Source organism: Pelmatolapia mariae, linkage group LG22 (assembly GCF_036321145.2).
Source record: "Pelmatolapia mariae isolate MD_Pm_ZW linkage group LG22, Pm_UMD_F_2, whole genome shotgun sequence".
Classification (NCBI taxonomy): Eukaryota; Metazoa; Chordata; class Actinopteri; order Cichliformes; family Cichlidae; genus Pelmatolapia; species Pelmatolapia mariae.
The window spans coordinates 14,056,603-14,079,320 of NC_086245.2; the positions used below are offsets into that span (position 1 = coordinate 14,056,603).

At 42.9% G+C, this 22,718-nt stretch overlaps 1 protein-coding gene across 2 annotated transcripts; it reads right to left on the reverse strand.

Annotated features, from left to right (window-relative positions):
• Positions 1–9,052: 9,052 nt before the first annotated feature.
• On the reverse strand, positions 9,053–22,284 carry efna1a (ephrin-A1a). Of its 2 annotated transcripts, none has more exons than XM_065470675.1 (5): positions 21,954–22,284; positions 10,663–10,958; positions 9,805–9,870; positions 9,598–9,693; positions 9,053–9,475 (listed from the first exon to the last, which is right to left on the reverse strand). In XM_065470675.1, the coding sequence occupies exons 1-5, from the start codon at positions 22,049–22,051 to the stop codon at positions 9,351–9,353; spliced, it is 681 nt and encodes a 226-aa protein (XP_065326747.1). In that variant the 5' UTR covers positions 22,052–22,284; the 3' UTR covers positions 9,053–9,350. The 2 variants fall into 2 exon arrangements, with proteins under 2 accessions (XP_065326747.1, XP_065326746.1); XM_065470674.1 differs by having other exon boundaries at positions 9,053–9,478; positions 21,954–22,283.
• Between the last annotated feature and the right edge of the window lie 434 nt (positions 22,285–22,718).

The following is a 22,718-nucleotide window of genomic DNA, read 5'->3' on the forward strand; positions in this document are numbered from 1 at the left end:
CTCTCATTTACCAGAAAATCTTCTACTTTGGCATATACACCAAAGGCTTCCCTCTGTATGCCGTTATGTTCTTACTCGTAGCCACATGTACAGTAGTTGATCACTTTCCTTTGTTTTCACTCTCCCCAAATCCAACTTTGAAGACGTGGGTTGTTGGGATGAAAGTATACCTCGGAATAGGCCAAAGATGTTAGATAGGTGAACAGCGCAGGGAGTTTTGTGCCGTTTTATCCCTTCTTTAAAACATGCAGAAGATAAGCTCCATTCCTGACTTTTGCATTTACGTAACAGCAAATCTATGTAGGTGTAATCTGATTCAGAGATAGAGATGTTTATGAAAGCCACCCCGAATGACATAAAATACTTTAATGCTCTTTTAAAACATCTCTGTGCAATTCATTTGTCCTAAATGTGAAGTGATTGCCATCAAAACCGCTGCTGTTTGGTGCTTAAGTGGCAGTATTCACAGGAGAGGATGCACCTGATAGAGTAAAGTAACATGACACACTGTGCAAAATCTATAATAATGATTGCACAGTAATTCATTTTGTCTGTCTGCATACTCTTTTTGGCTTAGAGGTGAGGGCTTCGCTGCTCTCGTGAGAAATATGTGGAGAGCTTCCTTTGCATTTCAATTGACTTCTTAAAGATTCAGCTTTGTCAACTTTGAGAGCTGTTATTAGGGAGTGCATTTTAGAGGAGCAGCAGTAACAGGCCTTAAATTGTTACCTGGGCTCTGCAGCTGCCAGATGACTGGAGGGGGGGAAAATGAAATCGAGAGCTGATTATCCTCTGTCGCTAGTCTGAAGTTGTGACTCGAGTTCCATTATTGTTCCTCCACCGTTAGCTTTTCTCGAAGAACGATTTAAAAAATAGGAAAGGCAGGTTCTTTTTTCTGTAGAACTACATTTCATTTTATTCTTTGCTCAATTTCCTGGCTGTGCTGTGCAGGTATACTGTATGTGCACCAGGGGAAACAAACACGGGTGACAATTAATGTGTCATGAAAAAAACAACGCTCAACATTTTGAATTAGCGGGGAGACAACAGCAGGGCAAACTGCTGTGGTGGGGATGTACTACTTTAGGTACCAGTGATACAAATATAAAATGTACAAAGAATTTTACTTCACTGGAAAACTTCTCAGCACTGTGCAGTTGGCAGTAGGACTCTAAGATTGCATTTTACAAGGTAAACAGCATCTCCATTCTTTTACATGTAGGTAGTCATGATATGTTTCTTATTAATATACAGCTTTGTCTCATCACCACATGCCTTTTCCATGCAGGGCTACTAGCAATATAAACATGGCTATGGTAAATAAAAATGTAGGCGTAATGTGACTGCTTACATATTTTACCTTTATTTTTAAGGAAATCAAACCTTTGCAAAGCCCTATGATCATTGTATCACCTACATTAGCAGATCTCTTTAAGACCTCAATTTGATCTGCAGTATTAGAAATTCAGATTCGAGATTCTGCTCTCTTTCACATTGAAGATACGAAGCTGGTTTGTCATGCATTATTTAAAGTAGCTATTCAGTCTCGTAATACAAAGTGGATCATTCCGTAGACTTGTTCATGTGTCAAAGTCAACTAAAATCTCTCTGTGTTGTAAAGTGAATAAGTGGAAAACTTCAAATCCTTTTGTTGCGGTTTTTGTGCAGGTGATCTTTGGGGTAAGAGAGCCGCTTTCCAGCTTTTCATAATTGGTATGTCTGACAGTAAGAGAGGCTGGGAAAGATGACAAAAGTGCACAGAGTGTTCTTCACCTTCTGCTCCAAAGCGGCAAGGTGAAAAGCATCGACCAAATTGTGTGAGGAGCCAAAAAAATTGGAGGAAACCTAATGGGGACTGAGGCAGACGGTGAGAGGGGGCCAGGCCACGGGGTTGTGCCCACAGCATGGCCCCACTGAGACCTTCAGACACTATAAAAAACATTTCTAGAGACACTCTGTGACACTGCTGGGAGCAAATCCATTTCGACAGGCTGAGAACCAAGACTGAAAAATGATAGGTTATCATTTTTCTGCACAGAAAAGACTTCTTTTTCCCCACCCACACATTTCACAGCAAAACCTCAAACCCATCTAGAGACGGACAGAAAGAGAGATGGAAATGGAGTTATTGAGGGCTCAGAGCTGAAAAAGATGGAGATTTGATACATTTGATACAGATACAGAAACTGTGAGGAGCGGTAATAACGGGACGAGAGTCACTTGGGGACAAATTGAAACAGGAGATAGATACAGAGAGCACGAGTGAATTAAAAGCACAGAACAAAAGATGTGTGAAAGTAAGAATGAATAAAAATGGGTGAAAATGACTAAGTGACACCGACAGGAAACCGAAGCATGAGCTGGAACAAAACAGATGACCCTGGCAGTGGTGACAGAGAGTGTATGACAGGGCTTTTCGGGAAGAGAAGACCACACCCCAACCGCTGCTGATGGCAGGGGACCAAAACGTGTCTCAACTGGTCCTGAGACGCCATCTTATTCTGAAGAACCAAGGTGTTTTCTCCTTATCGGCCCTATCAGTCTCACCCTGCTAATGCTTTTGCAGCCACTAAAGCAGAAAAGAGCATAAAGGGCACTTTTAACAGTGCTGCTGCATTAAAAATACATTTAATCCTAATATAAAGTGCATCATTACTGCATAAAAGGAAGGCGAACACTGCTTAAAAAGTCACTCATGGGTCAGCTTACTGTTCTTTCACTGCTGCTTTGATACTTACAGGACACTGGGTTGCCAATCTAGGGCAGTGTGAATGCGTATAAATGCTGCAAATAGCTACAATAACATTAGGTAACCTCCCAGAGGTCCTGTAAGCTAGATACTCCTGGCTCTTGTTAGAAGTAACATACGCTAGCAGGCAGACAGGGACGGATCATCGTGTGTCCTGCTGATAGGAGGCTCGACTCAGCACAGATATGCAGAGACAGACCAGCTGGCCATGCCAAGCCTGCTCTGAATTGTGTCCTCTACAGCCTCCACCCAGGTTTTAGGGTTGCACACTGTTGGCAAGTCCTGACTCTGTTGAAGATAAATTGATAAATCCAGTCCATTTTTCTGCTTGAAAAGAAATATTTCATTCAGTTGCACCAGATTGCAGCTCTTGTGTATTGCCATTATATTGGCAACTTTTGCTATTTGAGTTGCATTGCCAAGCGTTTATCTTTCAGAAATATTATTATTTGTCTGTGATTTCTTTTAATTTAAAACTAGCAGTCTGTAGATGCGCTGTGAGGCTATGCTCGCTCAAAGCGAGGCTTTGAATTAAATAGAAACTCATATAAGATTACTGTGTGTCGTGCTAATATTTGGTAATTAACGTTAAACACAAAATATATTAAAGTCATTTGTTTTGCAGGTATTTTTCTCCCTAAATTAAAAGTACAACAAATTAAAATTGTGACCTATTTCTGATACTAGAGGAAAAGTTATGAGTTCAGTCATAATGATTCATCCTGTGGGTGAGAATTCATTTAGATGTGAGCTGTTACATCCTAATTCAGAGCATTAGCATCCTGCTGCTGGTTTCACCAAAAATACTGGATTGTTTAATTACACCTACCACTGCTCTGCTTCAAAGATAGCTTGTATAAAGTATAATTGCAGTTTGGGAAATGGAATTTATTGGAGACAGTTTTTTTTTTAAATGCAGGTGGTTAGAAAAGTCTTTGAGGATATTAGAAATACACCAGAAACATTGTTTTGTGTCACTGTTAATCTATTGATTAAATGATGACCGGCTCTGTAACTTGAATTTAATAAGAAAGGTCCCAAAATGGGGCTGTTGTATATCCTATTGAGGTTTTCATACGATTTGGTAATGGAAAACTTAAACACTCATATCGCTGATAAGATACTGAAATGTGAACTCTATCTAAGTATTCAATTCACAGTAGTTTAGCTCTTCTGCAGAAAACGTGGTAACCAGCATGACTGAAGTGGACACTGAGCGGATGAGCCCATGCAGGTCAGAGTTTAGGAAGTGCCCCTCACATCTCTTTGAAACCTAAGGCAGGTCATTCATCAGTTTGTGCAGCTGGTTTTAAAGCATGACCCTATACTCGAAAATCGCAAAACAAATGAAGATGTGTTGAGGATATCGTGCACTCACAGTCAGCTGCCCCAGTGTGTGAGATGAGTTCATTGATCTACTTCTGCATCGACCGATGATGTCTCTCCATTTCCTCCGTGTGTCTTCTGCTTTGACTCGAAAATCTAGGACAGACTATTTTGCACTTTCATAACTGCAACTACATTTTTCTGTCAATGTACTATGCATATATGATGCCAACCCTGCATGGAATAAATGTAAGGGGCAAAATTTTACTAAAAATATGGAATAAAGCCTCTAAATGTCTCTTGTATTGACGCATTTGACTGAATTTAGTTAGTTTTCATTTTTATTTCTTTAAACTGATAGGTGTCGTCACACCTTATTGTAGTTTAGCTTCAGTTGCTTGTACTTAACCTTTCTGGTCTGTAAATTTGAGCTTTAAAATCCATGTAGTTTCTTTTCTCCAAGGTCTGTAAAGTCATTGTTCCTGCTGTTTGTGCAGCACGTTTGCTCTAGTTATCTACTGACTCCCCTTACCGTTTCTTATGGTGTTTAAAGATTTCACTCTTGCTGTTCGCGTTTACTTAAGCTGGTATGCCGAACGAGTGAGTAAATAAAAAGAATTGTTTCCTCTGGACAAGCTTTTACTCATTGGAGCCTCTTCTAGGGGTCGGACGGTTAAGGGGCCTGTCCGACGCCCTTAATTTACGGCCACGTCTTTGAAAACATTGGGGAGTTGGGAGGTTGTGGCACCAGTGTTTGGTGCTACAGCTGTTTTTACTGTCACGGCCATAAAGCTCCCTTGGGAAGGGTGAGACAAAAGAAGAAGAGATGAGAACAATGGCTTGTCATACAGCTTGCAGACACGCAAACTATCATGGTTGGAGAGGAGGAGGTGTGTCGATGCTGGGGCTGAGTGTGGAAACTCACCATACGGTTGAAATAAAGATAGCAGAGGGGTCACTAAGGCGTATTCAATCTTCCTGCCAAAAGACAATGCTAATGGTAATAACAAACAGACTGCACCTCATTTTTCTTTTATCTCATTCGCAGCTTTTCCTGTCTGTGACCATCTTAGCCTTTATTCTATTTGTCTCCTGTCACATTAGTGTATCTGAGCCATTATCTGTGATATGTGCTGCTCGGGAGATCTTCCCAGTGTAATGAAAAGGCAAAATGGAGTTTGGTTTCCTGAGAGCTTTTTAGCACAAAAATCCCCTTAATTTAAAGATGCATTTTTCTTTTTACTGATACTGGAAAACTGGATTGCTGGTTCTTTTTAGAGTATGTATGAATATCTACCCCTTTATATTTAATGTGTCTATCCTGTGGTGATCATCTGTTGTTGGATGCCGTACATAGTGGAAGAATTGTACCTGCCTCAGCTGTACACCTAAATGCCATCTGCTCCTCACCTTCCTGAGAAGTTATCTGAGAATGTTTTACTTCAGTTACTGTGTGAAAGAGTGCAGCCAAGCAGAAAGCTAAGTGTCACTGTAACTTTGTCTCAGATGTTTTACTGTGTTCCAGGATTGAAAATAGGTCTGCTCTGCAAGGCTGAGGGCAGCTTTAAGATAACTTCTAATACTTTGTTATTATTGTTGATGTTCCAGGTAGCTTTATGATGTTAAACAGGTGTGCTTGTTTCTTATTTGCTCACCATGCACTTTCTTACATGGTAAATGGACTGGTTCTGATATAGTGCCTTTCTACTTAGCTTGAACACTCAAAGCACTTTATAATATAATCCTTATTCACCCATTCACACACACAGTCATACAAGCACTTTTTTATGCCTTGGTTCTTTCTATCTGTCATTCACTCTTCAATGAATGCATCAGAAGCAACTCTGGGTTCGTATCTTGCCAAAGGGAAATGTTGGCATTCAAACTGGAGCAGCAAGGGATCGAACCACAAATCTTCTGATTGGTCGATGACCTGCTCCACCACAGACACCCCAAATATGTCCACATTTCCTAAACAGTATGGAACATAATGCACAGCTGGAATTTTTTGAATTATTTTTAGTTTTGCAAATATTTGCAGATAAACAGGTTATAAAAGATGGATGTAGCCACTGTGACATCACTCACTGGCAGTGTTAGATCCAATGCATGTAAAGTAATGCAGTCACATAATGTTTTTGGTAACACAAAAATGTGATACATTACTGTACTGTACAGTACTGTTACAAAAGTTGTTGTTTGCGTGATGGACTAAAAGCAAAGAAACATCCGGCGTATCTTTTTACTTCCTGTACAGATACAGCTGATTTCAGTTCCTGTGCAGGGAGGAGATCACTGGTGGAATGTTCTGCAACTTTTGAGGAGATATGTTCATTATTTTGATTTGTAATCTATATTTTAAAAAAACTACATCTCGGAGAGAAACAGCTTAATAATACTGCTACAGTGTGAGAAATTATTTTTTGATCTACAAGACCATCAGCAAGAAGCTTGGTGAGAAGGAGAAAACTGTTGATGCGATCATTTGGAAATGGAAGAAATATAAAATGACCATCAATCACCCTCGGTCTGGAGCTCCACACAAGATCTTCATTCATGGGGTGAGGATGATCATGAAAAAAATGGTTGATTGGCCAAAACAACTTGGGAGGAGCTGGTTAATGATCTGAAGGCGGTTGGGACCACAGTCATCAAGAACACCACTGGTAACACACTACATGTAGTTGACTAAAATCCCCCTGCTGAAGAAAGCACATGTACAGAACTGTCCTAAGTTTGGAAGTGAACATTAAAGGGAGTTTTTCCTTCCCACTGTTGCCAAAGTGCTTGCTCATAGGGGGTCATATGATTGTTGGGTTTTTCTCCGTATCTATTATTGTACAATCTACTGCACAATATAAAGCGCCTTGAGGCGACTGTTGTTGTGATTTGGCGCTATATAAATAAAATTGAATTGAATTGAATTGACTTGAACATCTAAATGAATCAGAGAAGGCTTGGAAGAAAGTGTGGTGGTCAGATGAAACCAAAATTGAACTCATCTGCCATCAATTTGACCTGCTGTGTTTGGAGGAAGAAAAATGTTGAGTATGACCCAAAGAACTCCACTCCTACAATCAAGCACGGAGGTGGAAGCATTATGCTTTGGGAATGGTTTTCCAGCAAAAGAATTACCCAAAATATACCAAGGCAATTAATACTAATGGCTAATGAAGATGCACATTAAGCTCATGGAGCGATCTCGCCAGTCCCCAGACCTCAGTCCTACAGAAAACCTGTGGAGGAACCTAACACTTCAAGAAAACAGAGCCCTGATAATCCTACTTTCTGAGTCTGATGGACATTATTAAAAACATGGACTTCATGTTTTATTCGGAGCAATGGAACCAAGGGTCACATTTTCACAGACTTCTGTACAACTGGAAAACCAGAAGAGTCGCCCCCTGCTGGCGTTTGAAAAAGAATGCATGTCTGCCAATTAGCTGCAGAGCCACTTTACTCCAAACTATACCAATGCTCTGGAAAAGCCTCACAGGTAACCACAAAAAACAAAATCCTATGCTAATGCATCCATTAGTTATTAAAGCTCAAAGGGGTGGGACCAACACTGCTTAAATACTGCCGCGGTTAAAAATAATCACAAGAAAGTCATTCTGATTTTCTCAAAAACATCTTTTTTTTTTTATTATTTTCACATGAAAAGTTTTCACATTTATCATATTTATCAAACAGGCTTTTTATAGAATCTATAATATATTTATATGTACACATATTATACATTTCTCTTACTTACACATGTACAAAATTAGGTAACAAGAATTCAGATAAAAAAAGACTGACTTCAATGGTAGTCATACACTGTTGTGCTTTGTTGAATCAAGCCAGCCTGTCAGGTGAAGATGTGCTTGGCAACTGGGTTTGATGCTGTGTCTCGTCTGTTGTGAACTGGTGACTATAACTTTTTTTTCCTTTTTTTTTTTTTTTTAAATTGCTCTAAACTAAAACTAAATAGCTGATTGCCCCACTTTGTGTTTGCTTGTTTTCCAGTCGGGGTGGAAAGCACCATGACACACAGGGGTGAGTCCTGCGCTAAAAAAGAAAGATTTAATACCAGCTCCTTGTGTCAGACAGTTTTAACCATTGCGAGGCGAGATCCAACAAACAGAGAAGTCCAGCCTCTCTGCGGTTCACACAACATCTCAGTGTTTCTTTTGGCAGAAAAAAAAACAACAACATTTGTCTCAACACGCTTTCAATCAAACGCTGCACAGCTTACACACATTCTCCTGTTTTCAATTAAACGCGCACATATTGCCTTTCACACAAATACTACCTCCACCGGGGGCCCTCCCCATCGGCAACAGTAAACATTTCATTTTGTGAGCACATGGTATATACAGTAAAACGTCTCAGCTGCAAATGTTATAAATTATCTTCACAGAATGTACACGTAACATGATTCAACGTAGTGTTTCCATGTGTTACAGAGCGTCTGATGATTGTGTGTGTGTGTGTGTGTGTGTGTCTGGATTAAGCACTGTTTTAAATGAAGTGTATGTTGATGTGCAGTATTAGTGCTACAGTATATAAGCACATGGTCTGTGAAGGAATGGTGGTCATGAGAACAACTTTTGTGTCTGTTAATGCTACATTAAGAGAACGTAATCACCTGGGACAGCAAGGTCACGCAATACCGTTACGATAACAATACAACAAATAGTACACAGTACTCAGGGTGGAATAGTGTACAAGGTGGAGAGATGGCTGATCTTTGGCTCAAAAGGCTTGAGATTACTTTTTTTTTTCTTCCTTTCTTTTTTCTTTAAATGCTGACTCCCTGTCCCCCATGTCAGTATAAAATTCAAAGTTGGTTAACTTGGTGTCGTAGCTCCTGATTGTCCTTCAGCCACTTCAGGTTCCTCTTCAACTTCTTTCTTCTCTCTTGCAGGGAAGTCCTCCAGAGCGGTTGGTTTGATGGGGGAGCCCCAAATAACACAAATCAAGGAGAGCTTTGTCTTTCCAGAAAAATACTGTCATCTATTGGACAAAAAAAAAAAAAAATAAGACAAAGTACAAGTACTTGTCTCAAATGCTCAAAGTTGCTCAGCACATGTTGTGCAAGCGAGTCCATCTGTACTCTGCACGCTTCAAAAGTCTCTCCCTGTGGCCAGCACTGGGCATGGGTTTTTTTTTTTTTAAGTCAGTGGTTTTCAACCCCACGGACTGTCTTCATTGTAGTCTCTGAAAAAAAACAAAAAAATCCCCCCCCAAAAACAAAAAAAAGTCTGCCAACAGAAATCCTTTTTATGTATTCTCAGTGCAACAAAAACAGTAACGAAAATGGGACTAGCACTGAGAAGATTGAGAGGGATGTAGCTGCCGCTGCGGAGTTTGTCCGTACACTCTTCTGAACATCTGGCAGGATAACCACCGGGTCATCTGCTTGAGGACAGGAGACAAAGAAAACACATTAGTACCATAAATTTACATAAACCCCAAATGTACCTGGATTGTTTTAGGGTCAGGGATAATTAGATAGGACACGGGGTTGGGCTACATACCTGCAGGCAGCCTGTTGGATGGGTTGTGAACCCCGCCACCGGCTCCAACTGCAGTCCCACCTGTGCCCCCTTTAGCCACTCTGGCCTCTTGAGAGCCTGGAAAAAAAAAAGGCCATCAATTATTCTGTCTTGCAATAGCCTAAAACACGACTGTTAGAGGTGACTGTACTGCTTTCCTTTCATCCAAGAGGGTGGTCAAAAACTTACCATCTGCGGCTATGACGTCCACCCTCAGCCTCAGGCACTCTTGGCCATGGTGGTGCAAAGGTTTGGCTGCAGGGAAGAAGAAAGAAACAAAACAGGCGTTAACATCCTTACTAATACACTTATCCTCTCTTGGCCCCTTAATCCACCTTAATGCACGCGCGCATACAAACACTGACACACAAACCCTTGGCAACAGAAAAACAACGGTACAAAGCCCTGGAAAGCCATCTGTGATCAGGCAGAGTGTGTCTTGTCCTGCCGTTTATCTAATTACAACCATGGCCAGGGTGACAACATTGCCTGTGCTTTGTGGTCAGTTTATAGCAAGGCTAGTATTGCATAAAACTTGGCAAAGTGAGCCAGCGCCCCAGTTTTCAAAGAGCTGGCCACTGAGCTGCAGCTTATCACACCTGGTACACAAACATGCAAACACCACCCAGGTCACACTTTGTTGCAAAAGTAAGATTTCTGTGAATCAGGAATAATTAGATGGATTAACATGAAGTTTTTTTTTTATCATTTCCAGGCAACGAGCTGCAATGACCTTAAGATTAAAAGATTTTTTCCAAGTGAAATGTCTCAAAAAGATGTCCATGTTTATTTTAGCATGAATTGGGATAAATTCAAGGATCGTTTAGCATTAGTGTCTAGCATCTAGTCATCATTACATAAGTACCACATTTCTATGACTGACTTTGTGTCATGCAAACATCCAAAAGCTAATATGTTGAACAGGAAAACGCTGTCAATTTGAAGAGTTGGCATGTAGTTCCAAGCACATTTATCTTGGCTGCATGCTTCCTGTTTTATTAGAAAATAAGTTTAACTAGGAACTAGGACAGGATCCATGACACTTACAGATATAGTAGTAGCTCTCTCCTTGGCGAAACTCCTTTCCCAGGGTGAAAGGAGTAAAACGCTGGAATTTTTCAGAGAACTTCTCAGGAGCGTGAGGGGCAAATGGATGACCGCACTCCCAGCGCATCTGGTCATACGACTGCGGCTTGCAGGTGTCGTAGTCATCCCGCTCCACCATGTAGAGCACGTATCGCTCTGCATCCAGCGATGGCACCTCACCCTGCGGGTAATGGGGGCAGACGATGTCTAGGTAGTCATTAAGCTTCACCTCCACAGCATAGTCGTCCCGCTGAAACCTGTAGGGATGAGGGAGAGGAGGCAGGTTACGCAAGTGGCAGGAGACTGATAACCGTGCTTATAGCATCGGAGCAGTAATAAATATAAGCCTCAAAACCTCTGATTATATATTGATCCGCTACACGCCGGTATACAACAGGGAAATCAGAGGAAAGACTGTGGGGTCTAGGAATGGGAGATAGAGAGCAAAAGGAAGAAAGAATATTTGTATGAGAGGATGTATATGCGTGTTCAGGTGGAATGAAGAAGGAAAACGCGATAAGGGGAAAAAGTGATCTGCAGAGGACACGCCCATAAATATGGATGAACGGGAGGCCAGTGTAGCTGATGCTGCTGTGCTGAGAGTTAGCACCGAGTGCACATTGATCCCGTGTCTCCCTGGAGTTGAATGATGTTTACCGAGAAACATTAGTAGTCAGTTAGCCCGTCAACACAGGAGATGAGTATTGACATCTGCAGGCTACATGCACACACAAACAAACACACACAGGTAGAGCAGCAGAATGCATAATGACAGAAAAAGTGGAAACACACCTGAGTTTGCGAGCGATAGAGACAAGAATATAAATAAAGGTCACATACAACTCAATCTAAAAATAAAAACTTAAGGATAGACAAACTATAACTGGGGTAGCAAAAGGAAATGGCAAAAGCATCTTCCACAGGATAAGACGGACTAAGGCAAAGTGGAATTTCTGAACCAATCTGAATGATTTAAGAAATCATGGCTGTTGCATCTCCTCACTTGTTTCAGGACACACTTCAAAAGTCAGCATCTGTGATGGTCTGATGGTGTCTTAGTGCACACAGCAGGGGTAACCTAAACATCTAGCAAAGCGCCATCAAGGCTGAACAATAAACACAGCTTTTAAAGAAACATGTGCTCCCATGTTCCTTTTCATGAAAGGTCTAGCTGATTTCAGCAAGAAAAACCACATTGTGTACATATTCCAGCAGCATAGCTCAGTAGTAAAAAAATTAGGGGGCTGAGGAGGGGTAAATTGGCTAGACTGCAGTCCGGCCCGGTCACTGCATTTTGAAAAAAAAAAAAATGGCAAAGGAGGCCCCAAATTGTTGAGCAGCTGAATTTGAGAATAGTACAAAAACACAGATATCCCTCAGCTCTAAAACTCTTACAACACTTCATAGATGATACGTGACAGCGGTAGCAGTAAAGACCCACCTGCCACAATTTTTAGAGGTGAGTTGTTGGCATCAAATTAAAAAAACAAAACAATAAATGCTCCAAGTTTCAACATCCGATATGTTGTCTTGATTCATTTTCTAAATAAATGTAGGTGATTTACAAATCATTGTCGTCTCTTCTTGCTTGCATTTTACACCGCGTCCCAGCTTTTTTTGAGAACAGGGTTGTATGTCTTAACCCACTCATTAGGGTCAGATAGATAGGCACAGATACAACATGAGTCTGGTGACAGTCTGTAACTGTCTTCCACCACACTCCCTCTCATTACAAATACAGATAGAGACAGTCAGACTGTCTGCCTCCCCCTTCAACCCTCCCTTCACTCTTCCACCCTCTCCACCCTTTTTACTATGGTCCTTAAGTAAACTAAACTTCCCATCTCCTCTTAGAGCTGGCTCAAAAAAGCACTTATACAAAAAGCATCATTTTAGTCTGCTTCACATGTGCGCACATAAACACTGATTATTGCAGAAAGCTTAGACTACTTAAAGAACAATTTAGAATACTTTGGTGCAGTTTCATTTGGCCTTATCTCAACTGTCCATGAGTCCTTCGTCCTCAGGGGGATACCATCGGAGATATTATGAGGTTGTCTCCAGGGAATTGTCACTGAAGGTATTTCAGCTTTGTCCCCATCCTCTTGACTCAGTGAGAGCTCCAGGGGCGGCTCACAGCTAATGCTCTCTTCTCAGCCAAAGCCATCCATCACCAGCCTGAAGCGGTAGCTGACCACAAGCAACACACACACACACACGCACACACACACACACACACACAAAATCACACTCACTTCGCAGTAATTCCCATCTATCAACAACCTAAAGCTGTAGCTACCTACTATTTACACCCACTGAACCCACACAGGCAGACACACATCTCCTCCCATGGTACTGAGCTCGATGCCTATCAGTTTACCGTCTCCTACTGTTCTGGATCGCCAGGGGTTCCCTGAGAGTAGATGAAATTTGACAGACTTAAATATTTTTACAACACACAGGGCGAATGTGTGTGTAATATAGAGTTTTGTTGCTTTTGCAACGAATATACGCATAGTTTGACAGCCTTTCGACACTAACCCTAAAAAGAGATAGCTAGCTGACTGCTGTTTAATCAGATGTACAGATCTCAAGGAGTTATGAGCTCCCAAAAGCCCGTGGGGTGTTAAACTGACACCAGTGATGGCATTTCTTTCCTAAAGCAGGCTTTTCTTGGGGAATTCTGGCTTTTATCAACCCACCACCACCACCTCCACCTCCACCCACTCCTTAAATGTAACAAGCAGCATTTGGGGAGTTTGTGTTTGTGTGACAAGGTCCATATGTGTGACTAACGATCAAAGTGCACAGGCCTTGGCTCCAGTCGCTCGTTAGCTGGTGTTGTTGTTTGTTGCCAGGGGTCTCCCTGGTACCCCCTTGGTAAAAGGATAGACAAAGTGGCTCCAAACTGTGGGCCCTGACTCCCACTACCCCTCTGGCTCCCTTCCCCCGTCCCTTTGCCTCTCTCTGCCTGACTGCATGCCATCAATACTGATGGCCAGATAAGCCAGAAACACGGGCCCATTAGAAACCAAGCATCTTTTTTAGCGGACCAATGAAACTTCCATCTCGCCAACAAGTTCCAGCCAACTTTCGGTGGGGAGAGGAATAATTATAATTTTGCCACGGAGCAGGCAGCTTAGTGCTTATCTGCAGTTTGCCTGCCATGCTCTGTTTACCAGATTGCTGTTAAAGTGTTTTTTCCCCATGCCGCTTTCAATTCCAGCCGAATCGATAACACTATTGAACAAACACCGTTGTTCTCTGCTTTTGCCTGACAGAGTTATCAGCCCACTGCACACCCTGAGCACACACACACGCGCACACTAACAAACTCCCTATAGCCAGTCCCTCCCTGACCTCTAGTCCTGATTACAAACAGGTTGTAGTATGGTCCCAATGTGTTCATTAGAAAGGAGGTTGAAGGGGGTGCAATTAAAACACAAAAAAAGGGTATTAAAGTCGCCCTAGAAGGGGGTAATTATGTCCTCCCTCTCCCCACTTCCCAGCCCCTGCAGGCTTGAGAGTGCGGGGGGATGAATAGACGTGGGCGAAGGGGGTGGGTCAAAGGGCTTGAATTGGGAATGGCTTTTGAAGTCTCACCCAGTAAATGTTTCTATGTGAGTGCTACTGTTGCTCTATCAATGCCACCGTTTCATACAGTGTTTCTATTCACAGTGTGCCCGCACTGATGGAGTGCTTCACTTAGCAGGGAGAACCGCCACTGAAAACGCACCAGGGGATGTTGGCTAGTGCCTTTTATTAATGGCAAATAGTTTTAATTATCCTGCTGCCTTTTGTTCACCCCCCAACGCCTCAGCACTGAAACGTTCCACATCATCAGCTTAATTAACTGATTGCGGTAACGCACTTCAAAGAGAGCTTTGGCCCCTGTGTCACACAGTTTAACAACAAAGTCAAACCATGCCACCTTCACTTTAGCAAACAAAATCCTCTCACTTTCAGCCTTCCCCAGTGTGTGTCCCTTGTTATTTCCCTCCTCCAGATTGTCTCCCTCTCTGAGTCAATAAGGCTGTTTTGGTTTATTCCCATTGTTTTTTCCCAGGATGCCTTTTAATGCCAGTGACACCCAAAGCCTCAGTAAACTCAGCATGGAGTAGCAGAGTAGTACTCTCTACTTACGGATGATCTGTGGAGCTATGGCAGATATGCAACAAGGATTGTGTGCAAGTGTCTGTCTCAGCCTGATACATTCAAGTCTAGGATTGTTTATGACTGAGTAGGTGTGCGTGTGTGTGTTGCTGCTCTGGTGCTCTGGGGAATCTGGGAGTGTGTTTCAGTGGCGATAAGGTGGATAATAAATGCTAATAATGAACAGAGATGATAGCGAGGGAATGCCAAGTGGTCACAGGTTGCTCCTTACCACTCTTCCTCCTCTTCTGAGAAGGAATTCCTAATTTATTGGAGCCTTTTCAGGAAACTTCAGGAGTCTAATCTCTTCTTTAATCTCTCTGGCCTGCATTTTGCTTTCTTGTCTACCTCTATCCCCTTCTTTCATCCCTCCATCACCCTCTCATCTCTGCACTCTCTCACCCTGTGGAATGTCAGAGCTCTGAGGCAAAGAGGCTGCGGCGCGGATCAAAGGTCGGACACTTGCCAAGTCAGCACCGGAGAATTTTCTACATGGACAGTCAGCAAGAAGGGTCTTTAAGCATTTTAAATTCTACAGACGGATAATGGGAATTACTCTCTGTAAAGATTCATTCAAATCTATTCTAAGGTCCATAAAGGTCATTGTAGAACAAACTACACAGATCTCACTACAGCTTCCAAAAAGAGTTCCTGTCTTCTTAACCCACTGTCTCTCAGAGCTTCATACAGTCACCCTAACCACATAAACAAGATTATTTTCCGTAACGGATGACTGAACCGGAATGTGGGGACCACCTAATTGGCTCGCCCAAGCCTGGATTATTGGGTGGAGCAGCGGCTGAACTGAGGTCCATTCATCAGCACCAGACCCTACTTAATACAGGGGCTTAGACTGGACAGCGAGGCCCAGAGCAGGGAATGACGGCTGGGGACAGAGTAAGGGGTGAGACAGGCAGGGTGGAGCTTTTTCCCCCCCCCTCCCACCTCTATTGTTCTCACATAGAGAAGGGGTATTATGGCTTTTCACTGAAGATTTGGAGTTCAAAAGAGACATATTGTCTATGTATAGCTATATGTGTGTGTGGGTGTGTGCAAATGTGTCCGTGCAAAAATGGGAACCAAGAGGTGGTAACAGAATGCTGAAAGACACTGGACACAAGGGAGTACTTTTTTTTCAAGATAAATCCCTCAAAACCACATGACTCCATGACAGGTGAAGCTTTTTCCAGATCCAAACTTAGCTGAGTTAAGCGGGACTGTTTAATGTTATTGCTCGGATTCTTCTTGTTTCATCCATCTACCTACCCATTCATCCATCAACGTCAACCGACCCTTCCCACTCCCTGTCTATCTCTCAACACTCAATAAGCAAACCAGATCCTAGTGTCAACTCTGTCACTCCCCCCACTCAGACCTGCTGCACCAATCGCAGCCTTTTCTGGTGGTATTCCAACTATGCAGCTCTCTGACCCACCGTTTGCATAGCCAAGCACAATGTGATGTGGGTATGCAGGGGTCATCATAGAAACAAATATGATCCAACCCCGTTAACATAATATTCTAGCCTTCATTCTTTGCACCGTGTGACTTTTCGCCATCCATCTCAATCAGCTTTCTCTGGTCTTGTCATTCAACCTTTGTCCACCCGGTTCATTGGTCATTCTGCCAGCGTACTTTGCTGACCTAGCTGAGCTCCTTTTGCCACCCAGCGAAGAGACAAAGCTTTAAGTTCAGCAGAGAAATAATTGGCCGACTCCACTGCACTAAGGAGGGTTAGATGAATACATATGCTCTTTCCAGCTGCCTTATACTGTCCCCTGAGCCATTTGTATCTTATAAGGGCCAAAGCAGAAAGGTCATCTCTGACATCACATTTCTCAGCAGGCAAATATCTGTATAAGAAAATCGATTTTGCAAGATTGATTTTTTTCAATGAAATAAAACTTTCATGTTTAATGTTTTTTTTTCCCTCCTGTAAAAACAATCTCAGATTGTAACTTAATGAATTCCAGTGAGAATTAACAATATGTGAGTACAGGCAAAAACTCCTTTAATTAAATGGTAGCTCTTGCTTATGACGTCAATTAGAAATTTTGGTAATATTACAGCTGACCTGCAGGGGTGGCGATAGTTGCTGTGCAGACAAGTTTACATACTACATCTAGGCCTTTAACAAACAGGGCCAAAACAGAAGGAAAAACAAAAAAGTTGCACAATAGCTGATATTTACACAACAAAAACAACCACAATGGTTCATTTCAGAGATAATATCCGACTCTTGCTGGTCAATTCTTCCTCAATCAAACACATCGTGCACTGAATGCCACCAGGAATTGACAAACAAGTCTGAAGGACACATGCAAACGCACACACACACACATAATCTCTGGCTGAGACACATCTAATAAAGAGAGAGTGTGAGGTCTGTTCACAATTGTAATTGTACCATAATCATAAATCTGTGTACTAATGGAGCTTTTCTTCCTCCTTGGTTTTATGTGTGGGACTGAACACTTGTAAAGCAGAGCAGATTGGAGCAGCATAGCGGGAAGGTGCAGGGGAAGTCTGGTGTGTAGATAAGGAAGAAGCATGAGGACGGGCAGAGGGCAGAAACACTGGCCGAGGTCGAACGAGGTGAAACTGATCAGAGGAGAATCCCAAATAGAGACATGCAGCGATTTGACAGCGGGGCGGGGACAGGAGGCAGATCCCAAATCATCCTTTGGGCTTGAAAGTTGGAACACAAACCCTAATTAAACAATTAATCCCTGCTCAGCTATTTACTCTAAATGTGTTCATTCTAATGTGAGCCTGGGAAATTCAATCAGCTCTTGTATCCAGACCTTTAAACCCTTGCGTGTGCTGGTGTGTGAGAAATGTATTGTTTATTGTGCAGACAGGATACGCTGTTTTCCCGGGAAAAACGTAACCAGGAAGCGCAACACTTCGCAGGAGACACACAGCAGACAGCGTGCAGACTTTAGTAACACCAACATCACGCCTGCGGGAAGTTAAAACCTTTGGCCCGATTCGCTATCCTGCTCAGTCAATAAAACAAGCCCTCCTGTTCTGACTCTGCAAGAACAAGTGAGCTGGAAGGAAAAGAAGAACCTTATCAATGTGATCACTGAGGTAAAATTTTATTATGATTGCAGACTGTAAAGATGGGAATCATCAACACACTTGAGTGGTCACTGAACCCAAAAGAGGTGATTACCATCTGCCTGACGAGGCAGCATTTTTTTCCAGATTGAATGCACCAGACAGATTACAAAGCCAGATTAAGAATGGTGAGAGGGGAGGGGGACGGACACTTTGAGAGAAATATGGAGACCAACTAAAGGGAAGGGGGAGGGGAAGGGTATTCTAGGGGGTTAAAGCTGGATTAGGATTTGAAAAGTGAAGTGTTCTGGATGTATATGAGAAAAGAAAAAAAAGATTTTAATTCATTTAAATTGGAAACTGCAAACATCTCATATCTATTGCCCCCACCAAATCACGCCAGTGGACTAGCCAGTCTTATGTTTCATCTCTCAAACATGGATGCACCCACACAGACACTTTTACTTACTCCTACACATACACTTCTGTGTTTTTTCCTTCTCATTTCTCTCCTTTAATAACTTGAGCTCTCAGACAGGCTCCACCATTTCCACTGCTAAACAAGACGTTCAAGAGGGGCACGTTAAAAGGCCGAAAGGAGAGCGAAAACAGTTTTGCTGGGAAGACTGGAGTGGCCTTTCTTAAGGAAGTAGAAGAAGGAAGCTTAAAAGGTAGAGTGCAAAGTGTGTGTATGTGTGAGGGGGGGGGGGGGGGCTCTTTTTCCCTGAAGGAAAGGGCAAAGTGCCTTGTGACGGCTTGCTATGGGTGCCAAGAATGATTAAAAAAAAAAAATAAAAATTCCACACCTCTTACCATGCTTCCCTCCTTCTCCCCTTCTCTGAGAACCAGAGCTGGAGGTGAGGAAATAATAGACTGAAAAGGGACAGCTTGTAAAGTTGAGATAAAAGCTGGTGAAGGAGTGAAGGGGACCGAAAAGACAGGAGAGGGAAGAAAGAGAGTTTCCCAGAGGCAGAGCCACGGCTGTGTGAAGAGGGGCTGGCCTGAGTGGCAGCCAGTATTCAGGGACCACCGACGTGACAGAATGACTGACAGATTGATAGAGGCCGTGCCACTTCATCACATAGCGAACTCTGACCCTCGATCAGTCACACCAGTTACTATTCTCTTTCTGTGGCCCACCGTGAAGAGCAAGCCCCAATTTGTATGGGGAGCATCACAAAAAAGCCACACTGACCGGATAAAAACCGAGAAAATGCTCCATGCGGGTGAAACATACCTTAAATAACTTTTGTGTGAGCCAGCAGGAAGCAAGCTCAGTTTAACGAAGGAACGGTGAGCTGAAACTACTTGGAAACGCAGCTAACCCAATATCAAACAGCTGTTCTGAAAATCACTACAGAATTATAAGAGATTAGTTAAAAGACTTTTTTGAGATCAAACGTGTGTGTGAGCGTGCCATGAAACGGTTAACAGATTCACAGAGCCCACAGAACCAGGCTGCAGAGGGAACCTGGCCAAGAAGAGGGGGAGGGAGGTGCCAGAGAGAGGGAGAGACAGGTACAAAGCAGAGGAGGAGGTGGGGGTGGTGGAGGTGGTGGTCCTCTCATGCTCTGTCAGCAGGGAAAAGGGAAAAGGGAGTAAGAAGCACTGAAAGAGCAGATTATTGCCTCACATCGAAGTTGTAGAGTCCAGAGGGCTCCTGGGCCGATGTCAACATCAATCCCAAATGTGTAGCGCGCGCGCGCGCGCGTGTGTGTGTGTGTGTGTGTGTGTGTGTGTGTGTGTGTGTGTGTGTGAGAGAGAGACTGGGTTAATGTGTGTGCGTGTGAGTCACTTGAATCTGGCGATGCTGTGTATGTGAGTAAGCTTATGTACAGACACTCCCTTTACAAAAAACACACGCTGGCATGCCGGGACCAAAGCTGAACACTGGTGAGACTCTTTCTGGCAGTCAAACCTGGCTGGTGATTAAACTGTTGCTAATCAGAAACAAAGGTCGCAAATATGCCAGCAAGCAAAAAGGTCACGAACACAAACACACACAGTAGGAGATTTTGTTGTGCTGAAACATAAAAAGTAGTCCTTAGGTACAGGCAGATATGACCTTGGAAGTCTTGGAAGTCAGCAGGCCCCAAGCTGTGCACACAAACATGTTAGGAAGGGTAACTGTGCGAGTATGTGAGTATGTGTGTGTGTGTGTGTCTATTGCTAAATCCCTAAACACACCCACATGGGAAAAAAAGGAAATGAGTATATACCACATGGACTAAAGCGATCAATCTCAGATCAATTTGATTAACGATGGCTCTCTGACCAATTGGATGGAACAATTAACCCGGACCAACAAAAAGAAAACACGCTATCAAGTAACAGGTCAAAGGGGAGGGGAGATTGCAGTGAATGATGAAAAGCACCAAATAAAAACTCTCGTGCTTTTTCTGTGAAAACAGGATTAAGAGTAGCTAAAGGGAGATATTTAGCACAGTCATCTGGAAAAAAAGCAAGTGCAAAAAGACGGATTATCAGTATATATATGGGAATGATCACTGTCATTCCACAGCAGGGACACAGCAGAACGCCTTTCCATCTGGGACTTCATTCTGATTTCCTGTGAAAGGCTTTGTCGTTGTAATTACGGACTTTCTGAGAACAGCAACTGCTGTTTTAACCACAGGGGAAATGAGGAGGGAGAAAGTGGTTGAACGTAAGCTTGTGTGGAAGAACGCTTGAATATACAATATGTGTTTGCCCACCAGAGGGAAAGTGTGTAAGCCCAGCACTGATTGATTCAGACGGCGTCACTTGGTGCGACTGAACATGCTGGTTTGTGATTGAGGGATTGCCTGCCAGGAGTACCTGTTTGTGCTTGCCCTATCGTGTGTGTGTGTGTGTGTGTGTGTGTTTGTGTAGGGGTGCACGTAGAGGTTCATCTGTGGAGTGAAAACCTAACCCTCTTCGTACCCCGAGCCATGTCACCCCAGCCATCATCAACCATAATTCTAATTGACCCCCACTTACTCCAAATGGCCCCTAACCCCGACAATTTGAGCTCCAATTTCTCCTCCCTGAGCAATCCATCTCTCTCCCACAGCGTGACCTACTGGGCAGGCCTCAAGTTACCTCCTCTGTCACTGTCATACACCATTATTACTCGTCTTACCACCTGAAATATGAACACCCCTATGTCTCTCTGACAGCCACGTAAGAACCCAAGTGATATCTCTTGATTTAGGAGATATGGCAACCTCCCACTCTACTCAGAGGTTAGGACTCGGTGTCAGATGGGGAGGATATTGCACCAGATCTTTCAACACATTCTGCAGTGAGTCAAGCCTGTAAAAATCAACAGGGAAAAAGAAAAATACAACCCTTGCCAGGGAAAAATTGTATCCAAACCCGGGTAGAAGTGCAACTCATGAATACAGACATAAGAGAAGTTTACTGACATTTTTGCTGCACGCACACGCACATACAAAACACTGTATCCACATGCTGACATGCAGGCAAGATAAGACAAGCAGTATTCAAAGATTAAATGTCCTAAACCTCAGAAACCCGCTGTTTCCTCTACTCCCCCCGCATTTACATTTAAAGCAGCTCTCTTCCCTACTAAGCGTGAACTATTTAACTGCCTCAATATCAGCCCAGAAAGATAAACAGATGGCATAACCTGGTGTAACTAATGCTGCTGTGTAGGTAGGCTACACAGATTGCGAAACGGATTAAATCTGGACAGCTTAAACAAAGAATTACAGGTAAACAACACCACGATAACAGGTTAGAGCTCAGAAAGAGGCGAAGAGGGAAGATACTCCTAACTGTCCCGCATTATCATGACAACAGCAGACAGTCGATTCTATCAGGCGCTCATCGCAGGCATCTCCCTGAATATACATGAGCTGCAACTATTCAGCGTGCATCTGAATATAAGATAACGGCTTTGCCAACACTGCAAATGCGGTTAAAAGTGTGTTTGATGCCAAAAGTAAATCAGTGTGTTGAACCGATTAAGAAAAAAGAGTGCGCAAAGACGATTCGAAGTGCGCTAAATTAGCGCAAATGGAAAACATATTTACTTTGGGTTTGTGCTGTTCCAGTAGACACTGTGCCGCTCCGCTGAAGCAAACCAGGCGCAGACGCTCCCAACGAAGCCCACAATCCAAACCAAATCCATGGTGGAGAGGAGTGAAGGCGTGCAGAGACGGAACACAACTCAGGTAGGTTGTGCACAAAAAAGAAAAAAAAACTAAAAGTTTACCGAAGGAAGCTTATCCGTGAACCTGTTAATTAAAAAACTTAACGCACGCAGCAGATCTGAGAGAGATTTCTGTATATTCGCAAAGGCATAAAAAAATAAGTGAAGGGAGGCTGAGATTACGCGACAAATCCGTAGTGAATGAGAGGTTGTGCTGAGTGGAGGTTGGTTTTGTGAAACGCCCACAGCCGCGTGTCACGCCTCCTATGGCGGAGGAGACCAATCAGAGGGCTGTCCGAGAGAAGCGAGCTGCACAGGTTTCTCTGCAAGTTTGCGTGCTTTGTGTGTGTGTGTGTGTGTGTGTGTGTGTGTGTGTGTGTGTGTGTTGTGCACAGTATCACCACTCCGGCGTGTACAGGATGTCTGGGTAAACACACAGAGGGTTTGCTGTGATTTATATGCCAGATTTTTTAATCGTAACTTTATTATGCTTCAAGTGTAAATACATGTCATATGTTGCAGATTTTCGTGCGTCCACATTACCATAATGTAGCAGCTGTATTCAAATAAATCTGTAATTGATAGCTCTTGTTATAAACTACCAAAAGTCAATGCTTTTGTTCCGTTAGTGGATTGTTATAAACGT